The sequence below is a fragment of the Phyllostomus hastatus genome, unplaced genomic scaffold (assembly GCF_019186645.2).
Source record: "Phyllostomus hastatus isolate PE091 unplaced genomic scaffold, TTU_PhHast_1.1 phas_scaffold_385, whole genome shotgun sequence".
NCBI classification, from domain to species: domain Eukaryota; kingdom Metazoa; phylum Chordata; class Mammalia; order Chiroptera; family Phyllostomidae; genus Phyllostomus; species Phyllostomus hastatus.
This window is the reverse complement of record NW_025334026.1, coordinates 3,993,084-4,011,443: the sequence shown is the minus strand read 5'-3', so window position 1 is coordinate 4,011,443 and position 18,360 is coordinate 3,993,084. Positions and strand designations below refer to the sequence as shown.

General features: G+C 40.8%; 1 protein-coding gene across 4 annotated transcripts in view; it reads right to left on the bottom strand.

The window, feature by feature from the left end:
* NDE1 (nudE neurodevelopment protein 1) overlaps nt 1-18,360 on the bottom strand; it is a 35,619-nt gene that overhangs the window by 1,932 nt on the left and 15,327 nt on the right. For all 4 annotated transcript variants that reach the window (XM_045819694.1, XM_045819696.1, XM_045819693.1 and 1 more), the window contains exons 4-8: nt 17,923-18,071; nt 4,461-4,597; nt 2,742-2,921; nt 1,318-1,409; nt 135-286 (exon numbers count right to left, since the gene is read on the bottom strand). In XM_045819694.1, coding sequence (XP_045675650.1) covers nt 135-286; nt 1,318-1,409; nt 2,742-2,921; nt 4,461-4,597; nt 17,923-18,071 — 710 coding nt within the window. The remainder of the gene's footprint in view (nt 1-134; nt 287-1,317; nt 1,410-2,741; nt 2,922-4,460; nt 4,598-17,922; nt 18,072-18,360) is intronic.

Here is an 18,360-nt window from a genome sequence, read left to right as displayed (position 1 = left end):
AGACACCATCTAATTCTGTCTGGAGAGATGGGGTAGAGGATTGGGTTCACTGACAAAATCCTACAACGTTTAAAAAATGGCTTTTGTTCAGAAGTTAGAGGCTCCCACTGGAAGTGACGGCAAAAGGTACTGACCCCTTATCACCCAGAGGCACGCCGGTGCTGCTTGGCCGTCTGTCACTGCCATCTCTGTTCTTGCTCCCCCGCCCTGAGGGGGGTCCACTTGCTCGGTTTGGGGACTGCTCGTACACGAAGTTCCGGCAGGACGCAAGTTTGGACTCCAGTGCCTGGAGAGAAATATGCTTTCACCTCTCAAGTTAAAGATAAGAACCCTGCTCTCTCCCTGGAACCTGCATGCAGACAGGAACCTAAAACAGCATGTGGTGTACTGGAATTCCAAAGCAGGGCCCCAATCCAATGCCCATCCAACTCTCAGACCCACCGGTCTAAGATATTTTGCTGCTTCCTAGAAAATCACTACCCCTACTAATTATCCAACTCCGCCTATGGGAAATACGAAATCAACTTGGGGGATCATTCCCTTTTGTTTACCTTGTTAAACATGCAGAGAGAGGCATGTTTAAACAAGGACTCTGCCTTGCTGTGCATAGACCCCACAAAAACCAAAATGGCACTGAAACGCCCCCAGGCTTCTCTATACTCTAGCTGTGCAACATATTAAAACAGAGACCTGTTTATGTATCAGGAAACCAGACAACCAAAAGCCCAAAGTGAAAACATAAGAAAGAAGTTTCAAGCTCCTATTAAACTGCAGCTCTGGATGCATACGTTCTGGTGGACGACAAACTGGCCAGAGTTAAGTTATGTGGCCTTCCAAGCATCACCTTTATAAAAGGAGTAACTACAAAGAATACCTATGTGTGTCTTAAGCACAAAATCAGAATCCTTCCCTGTAATTAATATAAAACCTATCAAGTTACCTACCCTAGCCTTTCAAGATTTTCTCTTTAACTCCCAGAGAAATAAAGAGAGAAGGCAATTTTCAAACGTTTTAGTTTTTTCAAGTTAAGAAAGTAAAGTCACAGAGACCATCCAAACTTCCCAAATTCCAAGGAAAAAGGGTACAGGAAAGAGATCTCCCCAGGGATCAAAGGGATGAACACAGAGTCTGGGTTCTGGGGGTTTGTCAATGACCAGGGCCACAGAAACTCCTGTGATTCTGAGGGACGCAACTAACCTGGAGCTACACCTAGAACTCATGCACTCTTGGTTAGAGGGTAAGGTCACCCCTCGCAACTCTCCTGAAGGCCAGGCCAGAAGCCACACCCAGCCCCAGGGAGGCACCAGCCGGTCTTACCCCTACTTTCCGCAGCAGGTCTCCCACGATGTTGAGGGCTGATATCCTGGCCGCAGGAGTGAGGGGAGTCCCACCTATGGAGTCATCGAGACCTGGGTGCGCAAAAGGAAGCACACACAACACCAACCCTCAGTCACAAGTCTGTGCAAAACCCCAGGGGTAGGCAAAGGAAGGTACTCTTGCCTTGGATTCTGAATGCTGCGCTGTTTCATTCAATAATTAACTGTCTCACAGTAAGAGTCTATTTGATGACCAAACTTTAACAGCCTTATAATACCTTCATTAAACATGGATCTTTACCAGTTACTCTTTTACAACAAAATCAACACAAGCCTCCTGAAATCCCAGGAATTCCGTCTAGCTAATCAACATGAAGAGCCTCTATGCCAACCACATTTTTATGGGTTCTACTCAACAAAGCCTCTCTCCTGAGAGCAGGACCCAGGGACCAGCCACACAGGATCACTTGGGCACAGGTTAGAAATGCATCTCAGACCCTGCCCATGGCTGCTGAATGTGAGGTACATTCGACAGGATGCCCAGCTGACTCTCGTGCCTGCTAAAGTGTGGAAAACACCGCCCCAGACTGGGATTCTGGAAATCTTACCAGTCTCTTCACCCCAGGGGACAAGCTAAGGGATAAGGCAATACACAGTAGTGTGAGCCCCGAAGCCAGCCTGCCTGGGCTTGAATCCCAATTCTGCCACTCCCCAGCTGGGTGACAAACCCTCAACTCAGAGCCTCAGTCTCCTCATCCATCGAGTGGGAGTATCACCTTCATTACTTGCACCCTGGGCCTTGGTGAGAATACAGTGAAGTTTTATATATATGTACATACACACACACACACACATACATGTAAAGCATTTTAAGGACAGTGACTGAGCACTCAATAACTGTCTATTATTATCCACTAATGAGTGACCCTGAAGAATCTCAGAGTTATTCAGTCGGGAGAGGAGAAGGGCTGGGGTGAAACTCAAATTCTTCATTGTTTACAACATAACACAAGTTATACTGGCTCCCTTTCTAGTAGAATACATTACTGGACCCATACAACACTTTTTACTGGTTACTGAAATTTAAAATCTGGCAGTGTTCATACTCAACAAAAGGATTTCTGGCTTCTGGTAAAGAATGGAACTGTCTGCTGCTACTGGGCCCACATTTCTTGTGGTAGGAGCATAGCCCCCTCTAGATGGGGCTTCAGTTTTCCAGTATGCCACAGACTCCACTGTTCTCTACTGCCTCACAGCCAAGAGGCTCTTCTCACTTACCTCGATGCTCTGACCGAATAGCTTCCCCATTTGCTCCCTGCTGCCTAGCCTGGCCTGATTTCTCTCTTACTCAGTTCCCAGGCTGGGTTCTCACCCAGCAAAGCTTTGTAAAGCAAAGAAAGTCCTCCCAACTCCCGATCCCCTTACCACGTCTGAATGTCCCTGGTGTGGTGAAGCTAGAGCTGGGTCCCCGATGAGCCATGGGGGTGGATGGCAAGGAGCCGGTGGCCTGCACCGCTGTGTCTGTCCTTTCAGCTTCCACTGAGCTGGGCATGGGGGTTCTGGGTTTCTCCTGCTTTTGCTGCACAGCCAATTCCTGACGCAAATCTGGGCCAGGAAAAAGATTCAGGTTAAGCCCTTGCTTTGGGTGATGGGGGAGGGGAAAAAGGAGAGGATGCGTTGGCAGCAGACACTGGTCAAGGAAAAGAAGCATCAGGATGAGAAACCCCAGGTAGAAACCCTGAGCAACATGAAACCCACAGGATATTGCCTAGCAGTCTTGTAAAACTACATGGTTTTTCTTTTGAGTAACAACAAAGAGATTTTTAAAAATTTAACTATGGCAGCCCTGACTGGTGTGGCTCAGTGGATTGGGCATTGTCCTGCAAATTGAAAGGTCAACCAGTTTGATTCCAGGTCAGGGTACAGACCTGGGTTGTGGACCAGGTCCCCCGTGGGGGGAAGCTGATCAATGTTTCTCTTCCTCTCTTTCTCCCTCTTATTCTCTCTCTAAAAATAGTAAGTAAAATCTTAAAAAAATAATTAAACTATAGCAGTGATACACTAATGCTTTTATTGTTTCAAAAAAATTTTAATGTGGCAGGATATGTAGAATACTACGTGAAAAAAATACGCTTCCCCCACTCATCCCCAAATGCTCCTCTTCACTTGTAATCACTGTACCACGGAGATCTTACCAATCTTTCTCTGCATTTTCATACATGTACTTTATATGGGGGGAGGGGATTTATAGTTGTATGTATTGAAAATAATATAATAATCAATAAATAATAGTATAAGAATTAACTGTTTTGCATACTCACAACTGTAAATTCCTACTTTTCTCCCACCCTGTATGTGATTATTTATTAAGCATCTAATGCAAATAATTTTTTATTTAGCACAAACAGAAACATCCATCTGTCTATGACTTATCTTTCTCCCTGTGGTGGTATGTCCTAACAAGTGTTCTGTGACCACATTTATATCTACACCTTGCTAGTTTCAACAAATGCTTAACATTCCTCAAAATAAGTCTATGCAATTTATTTAACCACTTCCTTACTGATGGGCCTTTAGGAACAACTACCTTTTAAACTTGAGTTTTTCTTTTTAATCTCCCTTCTGTTGGCCACACATTAGAAACTAAGTTAATGTTACAAACAAATAATTGAGACTCTTAAAAAAATCTTATGACTTTAGAGCATTCAACTTGGACGATGCACTAATGTCATACTAGTTTGAAAGCACTGCCTCGAACTGCCAGCTTCCAAACAGCAAATGCTGATGATGTTCCAAGCTACATGCATCAGCTGCCACCAAATCATAAGAATAAGGGACTAGCTGGCAATTCCATCAACAGGAATTTCCCCCCACAAAACTCCTGGGCTCCTTCTGAACATTAGGCTGGTGGTGGGTTTAAATACCCACAGGGGGTCTTACCAGGCTGAACATCTGACATTCTCAGCAAGGGGTGGGAACCAAGGCTCAAGCTTGCTCAGTGTGGTCCCACACCCTCCAGCCAGAGAGCCTGTGTGCCAAGCAGGGTGCAGATTTCCAGCAAGAGGAACACCAGACAATGCTCTCAGGTGGGGAGAGGGGACAATGCTGGTGAGGGCATGCGGAACAACGCCCAGGCCTCCTGACCTCTGGCTTCATCCTTCAGTCTCTGAACGGATTCTAGGAGATTCTCCTTCTCATCAAGCTCGCTCTCCAGGAAGGCATTTCTCTCAATGGCTTGATTCAAGCGCTGCTCAAAGTCTTCCAGAGACATAATTGTGGCCCTGGGGAAGAGAAAAGCAAAGCTGTTCAAGACAGCGATCAGCGACATCCATCCGGTGCCTATACATCTGGGGGACCAGAAGGGTCCGATGGATGAGGGCATGTGCCCCAGCACTGGCACTTCCTAGATACCACAGACCTGAGCAACCCCTTAGTCTTCTGGGACCCCGGTTGGTTCTTTACCTGCAGGATGGGCACTGTCTTAGCTCATGAGGTGCACAAGGCTGTGCTGAGGATTAAATGAGATAATGTGCATACAAAACTTAGCAGTCAGCCAAGACCTTATTAGGACCACATACAGGGCCCAGTCAATGCCAACGGTTCCACCTTCTCTTGAAGACACACATGACACAGTATTCAGACTATCCTACTAAAATGCACGTGCAATGTAATAACATGAACTCTAAAAAGCAGAAAAGATCATCTTTAATTCTGAACATAAGAAGTTCAAAATGCCCCACCCCAGCCCAGCTGCTCCATTAACAACCACTTCTTGTGAACAGGGTAGACATTTCACTGGAACGTTGTGTTACAGACACTGAGAAGTGCTGTAGTAAAGAAATCTGTTAAGTCTGAGGCACAGAAAAGGTAGCCAGCAGTTTTCCTCATACGCAACATGTGGGTAGTACTAGTGCCTCCACAGAGTGTTGGGGGTGGGGTGGGAACAACCACAGTCAGACAGGAAGCATGCAACAGATGTTACACACCTAAGTGCTCAACAAGTGTTAGCAATTTTTATTACTGACCCCATGTTTCTCTCCAGAAGACCTTTAACATTCTGTTCATTGTGGCTCACAGAGATCAGAAGCACAGATGAGAATGGAATCCAGGAGTTAACACCTGGCTCTTCCACATAAGACTAGCTAAGTATCCTTGGTAACTTAATATCTCTGGGCATTCAACAGCAAGGGGGATAGATTCATTGACTTATTCAACATATCCTACCATGTCCAGGTTATGTACTATTAGTACCTACCCTCAAAGGGTCTCAGAAGTAAATAAAAGTTACCAGGAGTGCCTGAAGAAAAACAACAAAGAAAAACTACAACATTGGAATCCACTAAAATGGCCCTAAGGCTGACATGTCAAACAACAACAAAAAAGATCAAATACACGTGAGAATTTCATTTGTGATAAAGGTGGCATCATAATAATTGATGAAATATGACTAGTTCAGTTCTAGGTTTGAGGACTACTGGGTAGCCACCTGAAAATGAAGTTAATATTGGGTCCCTACCTGGTACTGTACCCTCCAGAAAAATTCCACCTGTATCAGAAATTTAAACTCAGTATTTGGTCAAAATCTACTGCTGGCTTCTGAAATGCCAGAGAACTCTGAAAACCAACTTCAGAGATATTTCTGGCATTGCAGAACCTGTGTGGATCAATGACTATGTAACAGATAAATGCATAAAGAAAATGTGATACATACATGCAATGGAATATTATGCAGCCTTGAAAAGGAGGAAATCCTGTTTCACACACACTACAATATAGATGGACCTCAAGGACATTATGCTAAGAGATCAGGACAGTCACAAAACAACAAATACTGTATGGTTCCATTTATATGGAGTGTCCAAGGTGGTCAAAATCACAGAAACAGAAAGTAGAAAGGTAATTACCAAGGGCTGGAGTGAAAAGGGGGAATTAGCATTTGGTGGATTCTGAGTTCCAGTGTTGCAAGATGGAAAGTTCTGGAGATCTGTTACATAATAGTGTGAATACAGATAACACTCCTGAACATTATACTTAAAAATGGTTAAGACAGTAAATCTGACATTACCACACACAAAAAATAAGGTCTATGCAATAACAACACATAAAAGAACAACTGACATTAAATCTATTTTAATCTTTGTAGAACTTTTAGGTATATTAAATAACATAACCTTTAAGGAATGTATTTAACTTTTAATTACTTCCAGTTGGGCCCTAAGTAATCCAGAGTTATCCCCTCCTCAGTTCACTGTGAGCCATTCAGTTTTACAGAGGTCCAGCACAGGGTCCATGACAAGCAAATTGCCAATGGTGCTGAAAAATTATTGTTCTGCAGCAGACTGTTTAATTTTCCAAATACAACAATTAAAATTTTATAGTAAATCTGTAATGTTTTAAGGATGTTTTTAAAAGTAAAAGTTTAGGTTTCCAAAACCTTGTTCACTGTATTGGGTTGGCCAAAAAGTTTGGTTGGCTTTTTCTGTAAGATGGCTGTAGTAGCACTTAGCTGTCTTTAACTTCATTCAAACAATTCTGTTAGACTGTACTGGTACAGGTGTCATATGAGCATGCATTTAAAAAAATTGGTGAATTTTTGTATAGCCATTTTAATATTGAAGATGGACGAAAATACGCAACATTTCTGGCATATTATGCTTTATTATTTCAAGAAAGGTAAAAACACAACTGAAATGCAAGAAAAGATTTGTGCAGTGTATGGAGAAGGTACTGTGACTGATTGAATGTGTCAAAAGTGGTTTGTAAGGCTTTATAATGGAGGTTTCTCACTGCAAGATGCTCCACAGTCGGGTACACCAGTTGAAGTTGATCGTCATCAAATGGAGACATTAACTGAGAACAATCAATGTTCTACCAGATGGGAGATAACCGACATACTTGAAATAATCCAAATCAATAAAGCTATTGGTGAAAATGAAAAATGTGTCCTTTATTTTACCAAATAAACTAAACAGACTCTTTGGTCAACCCAATATAATGATGATTTGGACCGTTATCCCAACTGATTTTAACATTCAACTATTCAACAACTGGCCAAAATGAGAACCAATGCAACTTAGTAAAAAGAATGAACATCAAAATTACAACTAAATTAGAGTACAACCATCATTCAGAACTGCCTCACATCTAGCTGAATGGAAGTCCTACAACTAAGGCTATTTAGAAGAAGCCACCTTGAGAATGGTAGGAGGGACAGAGATGCAGAATGGGCTGGTCCCACTCCCACATGTAGCAGGTAAAAATCAAGAGGGAGCTCTGGCCCAGTGACTGAGTTGGCTGGAGCATCATCCTGTACACCAAAGGTTGCTGAGGTTCAATTCCCAGTCAGGGCACATAGCTGGGTTGTGGGCTCAATCCCCAGTCAAGGCATGTTTGGGAGGCAACCAATTGATGTTTCACATTTCTCTTTTGCATCGATGTTTCTTTCTCTTTCTCTCTCCCTCCCTCTCTCCCCCTCCCTCCCACTCACTCTCCCTCCTCTCTCTAAAATTGGTGGACATATCCTCAGGTGAGGATTTAAAAATAATAATAATAAAATTGAGAGGGCTATCTTGGTTGTGGAGACACCTCTGAGGAGCAAGGGGTCCCAGCCTCATGCCAGCCTCCCAGCCCAGGGTTCCAGTCCCAGGAAGAGAAGTCTCATAACTTCTAGCTCTAAAAACCAGCAGAGACTGTGGCTGAGTGAGACGGAGGGCTTCTGGAGTCCCAGATGTTCCCCTTAAAGAAACTGCAGGGACTCACTCCGACTCTCTCTGACATTCAGCATTGGGGCAGCAGCTCAAAGGGTACTAGGGACATATAGGGAAGAAATGAATTATCCAGCATCAGGGAGAGAGCTGGAGGGGCAGTTTTCTACCAGATGAAGTCCTGGCAGAGGCTGCTGCTCCTTTGCTAGACCCTCCCCAACAGAGGTGGCAGGTGGTGCTATATCTGAGTCTCCATCAACCAGGCTAACACCATTCCCCTACCCTGGTGATTCCCTGAGGCTCTGCCCCACCCAACTTGTGGGTCCACCCAAGCTGTTTCCAGTGCCTTTTCCATACAAATGGCCTGTCTAGATTCACGCTTCATATTTTCCTAAAATCTTTCAAACGAGTAGCATCTAGCCTTGGTGTGCCCTACACCTCCTGTTAAGTGGCCCCAGGCCTGGCACTAGTGGTAGCCCACCTAGGTTTGAAACGTGGCCTCCCCTACACACCTCAAAGCCCAGGACAAGTAGCAGCCATGTGCAGAACGCTTTGTAGCTCATGCCAGGAGGCCCCAGGCAGAACACTGCCAGTCACTGACCTTGGCCTACACCTCCTGGAAGGCCTCAAAGCCACTGCCCCCAGTGGACAGCTTCAAATCACATCAAAGCACCACCCAAACACCACCACAAATGACACACTCAAGAGGCAGACTCAGAAGGCACCAGAGCTATTCTGAAGTAAGTCCTGCTCCATGGGGTCAGCCTCTGCACAACTGATCCTCCAAAGTGGTCACAGCCAGTCCTTACAGCTAACTGACCTGGGGGTAAATCCCTCTCATTGATGTGCCAGCAGCAATGAAGGATCACCTACAACAGGAGAGTGTACACACCCTACATGGGGTGGGGGTGGGGGCGACAGGCACCTGGAGTGTCCAGCTCGGGCGAACAGAGAGGCTGCACCACTGGGCCCTGCAGGACACCTACTACATTAGGCCACTCTACCAAGCCTGGGAGTCATAGCAACTCTACTCAGTACATAGAAACAAACACAGGGAGGCTGCCAAAATGAGACACAGAAACATGTCCCAAATGAAAGAACAGAACAAAACTCCAGAAAAAAAAAAAAAACTAAACAAAATGGAGACAAGCAATCTCCTAGATGCAGAGTGCAAAACACTGGTGACAAGGATGCTCAATGAACTTAGTGAGAACTTCAATAGTATAAAAGAAAACATGACAACCATAAAAAAGAACCAGTCAGAAATGATGGATACACTAACAGAAATGAAGAATAATTTACACGGAATCCAGCAGATGAAGCTAACAGCTGAATCAGTAATTTGGAATATAAAGAAGTAAAAAACACCCAATCAGGACAGCTAAAAGAAAAAAGAATTAAAAAAAAAATGAAGACAATTAAGAAGCCTCTGGGACAACTTCAAGAGCACCAATATTCACATCATGAAGGTGTCAGAAGGATAAGACAGAGAGCAAGAAATTGAAAACCTATTTGAAAAAAATGACAGAAAACTTCCATAACCTGGTAAAGGAAATAGATGCACAAATCCCAGAAGCACAGAGAGTCCCAAACAAGATGAACCCAAAGGGGACCACACTAAGACACATCATAATTAACATGCCAAAGGTTAAAGACAAAGAGAAAATCTTAAAAGCAGCAAGATAAAAGCAGTTAAGTTATCTACACAGGAGCCCACATAGGACTGTCAGCTGATTTCTCAACAGAAACATTTCAGAACAGAAGGCGCTGGCAAGAAATATTCAAAGTGATAAAAAGCAAGGACCTACAAACAAGATTACTCTACCCAGCAAAGCTATCATTTAGAACTGACAGAAGAGACAGATAAAGAACTTCCCAGACAAGAAAAAGCTAAAGGAGTATTAACCAAACCAGTATTATTACATGAAATGTTAAATGGTCTTCTTTAAAAAGAAAAAAGAAAAATCAAAAGTAATAATAAAATAGCAATACATAGTATCTAGCAACAAGTGAATCTAAAAAATCAAAATGAACAAGCAGAACAGAAATACACTCATAGAATATTTTCATTGTTGTCAGGTGGGAGTGGGGTTGAGGTAGTAATGTGCGAAAAGTTGAAGGAATTAAGTAGTACAAATTCATAGTTACAGAATAGTCATAGGGTTGTAAAGTACATCATAGGGAATATAGTCAATAATATTCTAATAACTATGTATGGTGTCAAATGGGTACAAGATATATTGGGATGATCACTTATCAAGTTATATAATGTCTCATTACTAGTGTTCCCCTGAAACTAACATAATATTTTATACTAATTGTAATTAAAACTAAAAAGTGATTAAAATAGAAATAAACCTGAAAAGAAAAACAGAAAGAAAAAATTAGAAAATATACAAATACTACTGGAAGGAAACATAAGCTAATTGCTTTATAACTTGGGACTGTAGAAAGGCCTTCTAACTATGACTGACCAATAAAAATTTGACTACACAGAAATCAAGTAACTTAAAAAAAAAGAAATACAATAGACAAATTTGGAAGACAAAAAATAAACTCCAAATATTTTAAATTTGTATCACAGACAAAAAAGATAAAAAGATCTCCTAGATACTGATGAAAGAACAACCCAATTTAAAAACAGGCAAGATGAACAAAGTACATAAAAAAAAATCAGAATCCTTAAATATAAGAAAAGGAGCTCAAGTTCACTCACTTCAGAAATGCACCGATCTGTCACCTATCAGACTGGAGGAAACCCAAAGTCTGAAAACCACACCGTTAGTGAAGCCATTCGGAAAACAGGAACCTACTGCACACATAGCTATTGGGAATGTAAACTGACACACCCAAGTAAAGAACAGGGCAATAACTACCAAAATCACATACGCACAGGTGTTTCACCCAGCAATTTCACTTCTGGAAACTTACTAGATAGATACATACATCTGTCCAAGCAATGCTCACCACTCATTAAAGCAATTCTTATCTCTGCAAAAAAATGGAAATGAAGCAGATATCCATCCACAGGGGACTGGATAAATTATTATGTATTACCCAATACAATGCCAACCACACAGTGTAATTTTATGCACCTGGATGGGGGCGGGAGATAAAAAGACAGGAAGATCTGCAAGATCTATTGATATGTGAAAAAGCAAGGTGTACGACAATGTGTATAAAACACTCATTTGTTTAAAAAAAAAAGGACAGGAATAATATGAATTTCTATTTTCAATTGCTCGAGTTTGCATGAAAAACTGTACCCCTCTGTATATTATTTTTGAACCACAAGAATGTATAATCTCTTCATGGTAGACTGCATTATTAGTCCCAAGTCTTTACCCTCCCTGCATCCACACCCTTACTGTGGGTGTAATGTACCTTCTCACCCCTTGACATGGCTTGGCCTACTTGACATGACCTGCTTTGATCAATGATTTATGAGTGGGACCAATGGTATGCCAGTGGCTTGCCAGAAATCAGAATATACTATAAAGTCACAGTAATCAAGTCATTATTATAGGAAACCTATAATAATGGCAAATATAGCCCAGCCCTACGGGAAAGCCCACAGGCGTGTCGTGTCGGCACACAGAATGCCAAACCCACGGATTGACTGGCTTTCCCGTGGGAAACCAGGCCTGCACTACACCTAGGCTGCTGTGAGGCTTGCTCTTGCTAAAACTCTCTCACCCTGTGCTGAAGCTGCAAATGCTTACTACATATCCTTAAAGTAACTTCCTGAAGTCTGTGCTAATTCTCCCAAGGAGGGAGTGTTAACGAGGCCAATTACTCTTATCGTTCCCTTGCATTTGCAACATTTTTTCCTTGTTAATCTGTAAGAAGCATCAGTAACATCCTTTCCTTTATTATCTGTAAAAAGTAATCACCTAAAGCAAACCTGCGCATAACGAATGAGAACCTTCTTTGATGTATGCTATTAGAAAGCAGTAAAAGCCTGTCCAGGCAAGGGTCGAGGTACTCTCCCTTTGAGAGAGTGGCTGTGCTGTCCCTTTTTCTCCACAGGACTCAACAGTCCACGTGGATTTGTTGGTCTCATCCACAACACCACAGACACTGCTGGCCAGAGCCCACATCAATTACTCTGTTGGTATAGTAATTCACAAATTATACACTGGACCAAAATATAGAATCCAGAATTAGATCCCAGGATATATGAGAGGTTCTTACAAGACAGAGTTGAGTTCACTTCAGTGGGAAAAAGATGAGAATTTAGCCTACTTCAAGAAAAAAGAAAAAGCTCAAATAAACAATTTAACTTTATACCTAAAGGAACCAGAAAAAGAAAAACTGAAGCCCAAAGTTAGAAGGAAGGAAATAATAAATATCTGATCAAAAATAAATGAAAGAGACACTAAAAAGATAATAGAAAATCAATGAAACTAAGAGCTGGTTCTTTGAAAAGATAAATTGACAAACCTTTGTTTCCTTTAACCAGGAAATAAAGATTGTTATCAAATAAAGTTAAAATGAAAGAAGTCACAACTGGCAGAAATACAAAAATTATAAGAAACTACCACAAACAATTACATACCAACAAATTGGACAAGTTAAGAAAGGGATAAAGTCCTAGAAATATACAATCTTCCAAGACTGAATCAGAAGAAAAAGGAAATCTGAATAGACGTATTCCTGTTAAAAAGACTGAGTCAGCAATCAAAAGCCTCACAACAAGCAAAAGTCCTGGACCAGCGAGCTTCTCAGGTGATTTCTACCAAACATTCAAAGAAGATTTAATAACTATCCTTCTTAAACACTTCCAAAACATGAAAGAGGAAGGAAATCTTCCAAACTTACTGTATGAGGTTAGCACTACCCAAATACCAAAAGGAGACAAGGCCAGCACAAAGAAAGAGATTACAAACCAATATCCTTAATACACATACATGCGTCCTGGCTGCTGTGGCTCAGTGGACTGAGTGCTGACGTGTGAACTGAAAAGTCACCAGTTCAATAACCAGCCAGGGCACATGCCTGGGTTGTGGGCCAGGTTCCTAGTCAGGGGCATGCAAGAGGCAGCCAATGGATGTATCTCTCACACTTCAATATTTCTCTCCCTTTCTTTCTCCCTCCCTTCCCCTTTCTCTAAAAATAAATAAATAAAATCCTTAAAACAAACAAAAAAAGATCATACACCATGATCAAGTGGGAGTTGTATCCTGGGAATGCAAGGATGCTTCAACACCTCCAAATTAATCCACATGATATATCACCTTAACAAAATGAAAGATAAATATCATATGATCATCAATAAATGCAGAAAAAGTACTTGACAAAAATTCCATTTATGGTGGAAACACTCTCAAAAAGTGGGTAGACAGGGAACATACCTCAACGTAATAATGACCATATATGACAAGCCCACAGCTCATACTCAATGGTGAAAAGCTAAAAGCTTTTTTTAAAGATTAGGAACAAAACAAGGATGCCCACTCTCATCCCTTTTTTCCAACACAGTATTGGAAGTCCTAGCCACAGCAATTAGGTAAGAAAAATTAAACGCATCCAAATTAAAAAGGAAGAAATAAAGTTTTCAATATTTGCAGATGACATGACACTATATACATGCATAGAGAACCCAAAATCATCCACCAAAAACCTGTTAGAACTAGTAAATGAATTCAGTAAAGTTGCAGGATATAAAATCAATATAATTTCTGTATACTAATAACAAACTATCACAAAGAGAAATTAAGAAAACAATCTGATTTACAACTGCATCAGAAAAAAAAATACCTAAGAATAAATTTAACCAAGGAGGTGAAAACCTGTTCCCTGAAAACTATCACACACTGATGAAAGAAAGTGAAGAAGACACAAACAACTGGAAAGATATTCCTTGGTCATGGATTGCAAAAATTAATATTCTTAAAATATTAATTCTACCCAAAGCAATCTAGAGATTCAACACAACCTCTATCAAAATTCCAATTGTATTTTGCACAGAACTAAAATAAATAATTCTAAAATTTGTTGGAACCACATAAGACACTGAATGACCAAAGCGATCTTTGGAGAAAGAAGAACAAACCTGAAGGTATCACACTATCTGATATCAAACCATACAAGGCTATAGTAATCAAAACAGCATGATACTGTCACAAAAACACACACAGATTAATGGAACAGAAATAAACCCACACCTATATGGTCAATTAATCTATGACAAAGGAGGCAAGAATATACAATGGGGTAAAGATAGTCTTGTCAATAAATAGTGCTGGGAAAATTGGACAGATACATGCAAGAGAGAGAAACTAGATCACTTTCTTACATCATGTGCAAAGAAAAACTCAAAATGGATTAAAGACTTAAATTTAAGACCTGAAACCATAAATCTAGAAGAAAAGTAATAAACTCCTGACATCACTTATTTTGGATATGTCTCCTAGGACAGGGAAACAAAAGAAAAAATAAACAAATGGGACTATACCAAACTAAAAAGTTTTTCCATGGCGAGGAAAACTATCAGTAAAACGGTAAGACAACCTACTGAATGGGAGAAGATATTTTCCAAAAACATGTCAAATAAGGGGTTAGTATCCAAAAATATAAGGAACTCATGCAACATCCAAAAAACAAACAAACTGATTAAAAAAGGGTGGAGGACCTGAACAGACATCTCTCTAAAAAGGACATACAGGTGGGATGACTGACACATGAAAGGATGCTCAACATCATTTACCATCAGGAAAATGCAAATTAAAACCACACTGAGGTCTCACTTCACACCTGTCAGTATGGCCATCATCAGTAAATTGACAGACAATAAATGTTGGCGAGATTGTGGAGAAATGGGAACCCTTGTGTCCTGTTGGTGGGATTGTAAAACAGTAGAACCATCATGGAAATTCTTCAAAAAGTTAAATACAAAACTACTATATAACCCAGCAACTCTACTTGTGGGTATTTATCCAAAAAAATCCAAAACACTAATTCAAAAAGATACATGCACCCCTATGTTCACTGCAGCATTACTCACAATAACCAAGACATGGAAGCAACCTAAGTGTCCATGGATAGAGGAATGGATAAAGAAGATACAGAGAACAAACTGACGGTTGCCACATGGGAAGGAGGGTGGGGGTTGGCTGAAAAAGGGTAAAGGATTAAAAAGTACAAATTACCAGTTACAAAACAGTCACAGGGATGTAAAGCACAGCATAAGGAACACAGTCAATATTTGAATAACTACGTATGGTGTCAGATGGGCACTAGAATTATCAGGGGGATCACTTCACTGGTTATATAAATGTCTAATCACTATGCTGTAAACCTGTAACTAATATTGTGTGTTGACTGTAATTGAAAAATTAAAAAAAAAAATAAATGTGTACTAAAAGGCCAAAACATCTGATATAAAATTAACACTAAGGAACGTACTGCTACTTTGCTATATTTATGCTGGTATTTATAGATTTTCTTTCTGAATAAACACATTGTTATCAGTGATCCAAAGCAACACAAAATGTGGAAGGACATCAATCACTAAAAACTATTTTAAGGCTTGAATTACCTAATCTGTTCACCTTTGGTCATTAAAGTGATCTGGTATCTGCCAGAGGTAATTTTTCTTTGATGCCCAATAAATCAAGAACAATCTTGATAATATGATTAATTAGTGCAGGAGTACTTTGTCTTTGCACCTATTTCAAGTCATTTTTCTTTTTATGAATAGAATTGGCAGATAACTGAGGAAAAACTAGGGCTTTACAGCCACGGCCTACATTTTAGGGTTGGTACCTTGGAGTGCAATAATGATCTTTCACAAAATGTCCTGTGGAACTACTATCAAAGATGGAATTTTTGTTGGATGAATCCTCATCCAAGCAAGTATATATTTACATCTGTGAGCTCATAAAATGGGCAACAAGTTTCTAGAGACCTGGTGAAGCCACAAAGGACTAGCCACAGAGAGTTACAGGAATGATGTGTACTTGAGCTAATGATGTACTTGTATACTTCCTCCAGTTATTTAGAACCTCACTCCTCTGCTTAATTTACATGTTTACAATCAGAAAATCTATGAGTGAATAAAAACACTGCAGTGCATCCAGACGATAGAATGTTACTCAATGCTAAAAAGAAATGAGTTATGAATAAGGCATGGGAGAACCTGAAATGTATGTTACTGAATGAAGAAGCCAATACAAAAAGGCTACATACTCTTTAAGTTCAATGATATCACATTCTGGAAAAGGCAAAACCATGGAGACAATAAGAAGATGAGTGGCTAAGAGGAGTTAGGGGAGCAAGGGGTGAATGAGCAGAGCACAGAGGAATTTTAGGGCAGCAAAACAAACTAGTCTGTATGGTACCACAAAGACAAAAACACATCATCATACATTTGTTCAAACCCACAGAATGTCCACCACCAAACATGAACCTTAATGTAAAGTGTGGACTCTGGGTGACAATGATGTGTCAGTGTAGGTTCACTGATTGTGCTGTTCTGGTGGGGATGTCCATAGTGGGAAGTTTGTATCTGTGTGGGAACAGGGTATATATGGAAACTCTCTGTACTTTTCTCTCAACATTGCTGTGAACCTTAAACTGCTTTTTAAAAAAAAAAGTCTGTTTAAAAGAATTTTAGCCCTGGCCAAGTAGCTCAGTTGGTTAGAGTGTTGTCCCAACACACCAAGGTTGCAGGTTCAATCCCCAGTCAGGGCACATACAAGAAGCAACTAATGAATGCATAAATAAGCGGAACAGCAAATCAATGTTTCTCTCTTTCTCCTTTCCTCTCTAAAATCAATAAATAAAAATGTTAAATTTTTTTTAAATGAAGGCAAATGAAAACATTTTCAGATAAACTCAAACCAGGAGAACTCACTGTCAGCACACGTGCACTACAAGAATCCTAAGGGAAGTTCTCCAAGCTGAAGGGAAATGATACCAGAGAGAAACCCAGATCCTCAGAAAAGGAGTAAACCAGAAATGGTAAATATGGACATGAATATAAAAGGCTATCTTTTTACACTCTTAATTTCTTTAAAATGCACTTGGCTTTTTAAAGCAAAAATTAAAACATGTTGTGGAATCCACAGCATTTGTAAATGTAGTAATAGCTATTACAACTATAGCATAAAGGTTGAAGAAGGTAAATGAAACTATAAGGTTGCAGGGTTGTTGCATTTTACCAGAAGTGATATGATTATTAACTAACTAGACTGAAAAGTTCAGCATGTATATTGTGAGTCCTAAAAAAACCACCAAACAATATAAGAAACTGCAGGAGCAATGCAAAAATTCCGTGTCTTAATAGGTGTGGGAGTTACATGAATATACACACTTGTCCAAACTGCTGAAGTGTGCAGGTAACATTTGTGCATGCCACTGTATGTAATTTTTATCAAAAAATTTGAAAATGTTTTCTTAAAAAAAAAGCACCTGGCTCTGTATAGTTATTCAATAAATGTTAGTTACTACTGTTAGTATTCTGCTAAATAATAGAATATCAATTTAAGAAGTACTGTTTTTGAACAGGCTTCTTTCCTTCTTACCTTAGGGCCTTATTTAAGTCGCACATGCTTGTCCTTCCTGGAACCTTCTCATCTCCCACTCTTCCCCTGAATAACGCCTAAGCACCCCTTGTTCTTCGTCTCCACAGCATTTCCTTTGGGAAGCCTTGCCAGACACTCTCTCACCAATGGCCAAATTAAGATATCCTGTCACTTGCCCCTGTGACATCCTGGACTTACTGCTGTAATTAAGTTGCGTGTATTGGCCTATGAGACTGTGCAATCCATAAGGGCACTGGCTCGGTTTCACTCACTGCTGGATTCTCTATTCTCAAAGCAGGGCCTGGGCCCCAGGATGCTGGAGGCAAAAGGCAGCGACAAAAGGCTCCAAGACCTGTTTTCTCCATCCTGACGTACCGTTTCGCTCTCTCCAAGTCATCATTTGCTTGCTCCAGCTCTCGGATGTATTTCTGCAGCTGATCTTTAATGGCCTTTGTCTGGGCTAGGTCATCCTCTAAGGCGGAGATCTGCCGGTAGCCTTCGGAATGCTGCGCCTCAAACTTCTCCTGAATGACAAAATCAACAGTGAGTGAATGATTTAAGACTTCTGATCAGCTCTGGTTATCTCCCCCTTCCGTGTCATCTCCTTAAAACACTGAAGGCACTCCTGTTGTAGCAGACACATGTTGTTTTTTAGACACTGAGCTTCCATTCCCCCCATTCTCCAGTCTGCCAGCACCCTGACTTCTTTAGGGGAGTTACCTCTGTCATCACAGGGACTTCGTGGGACCAGTCCTCCCATCACACTCACTGAAGAAGCTTCAGCCTTCCTCTCCCACCCTCCTGCCACAGCCA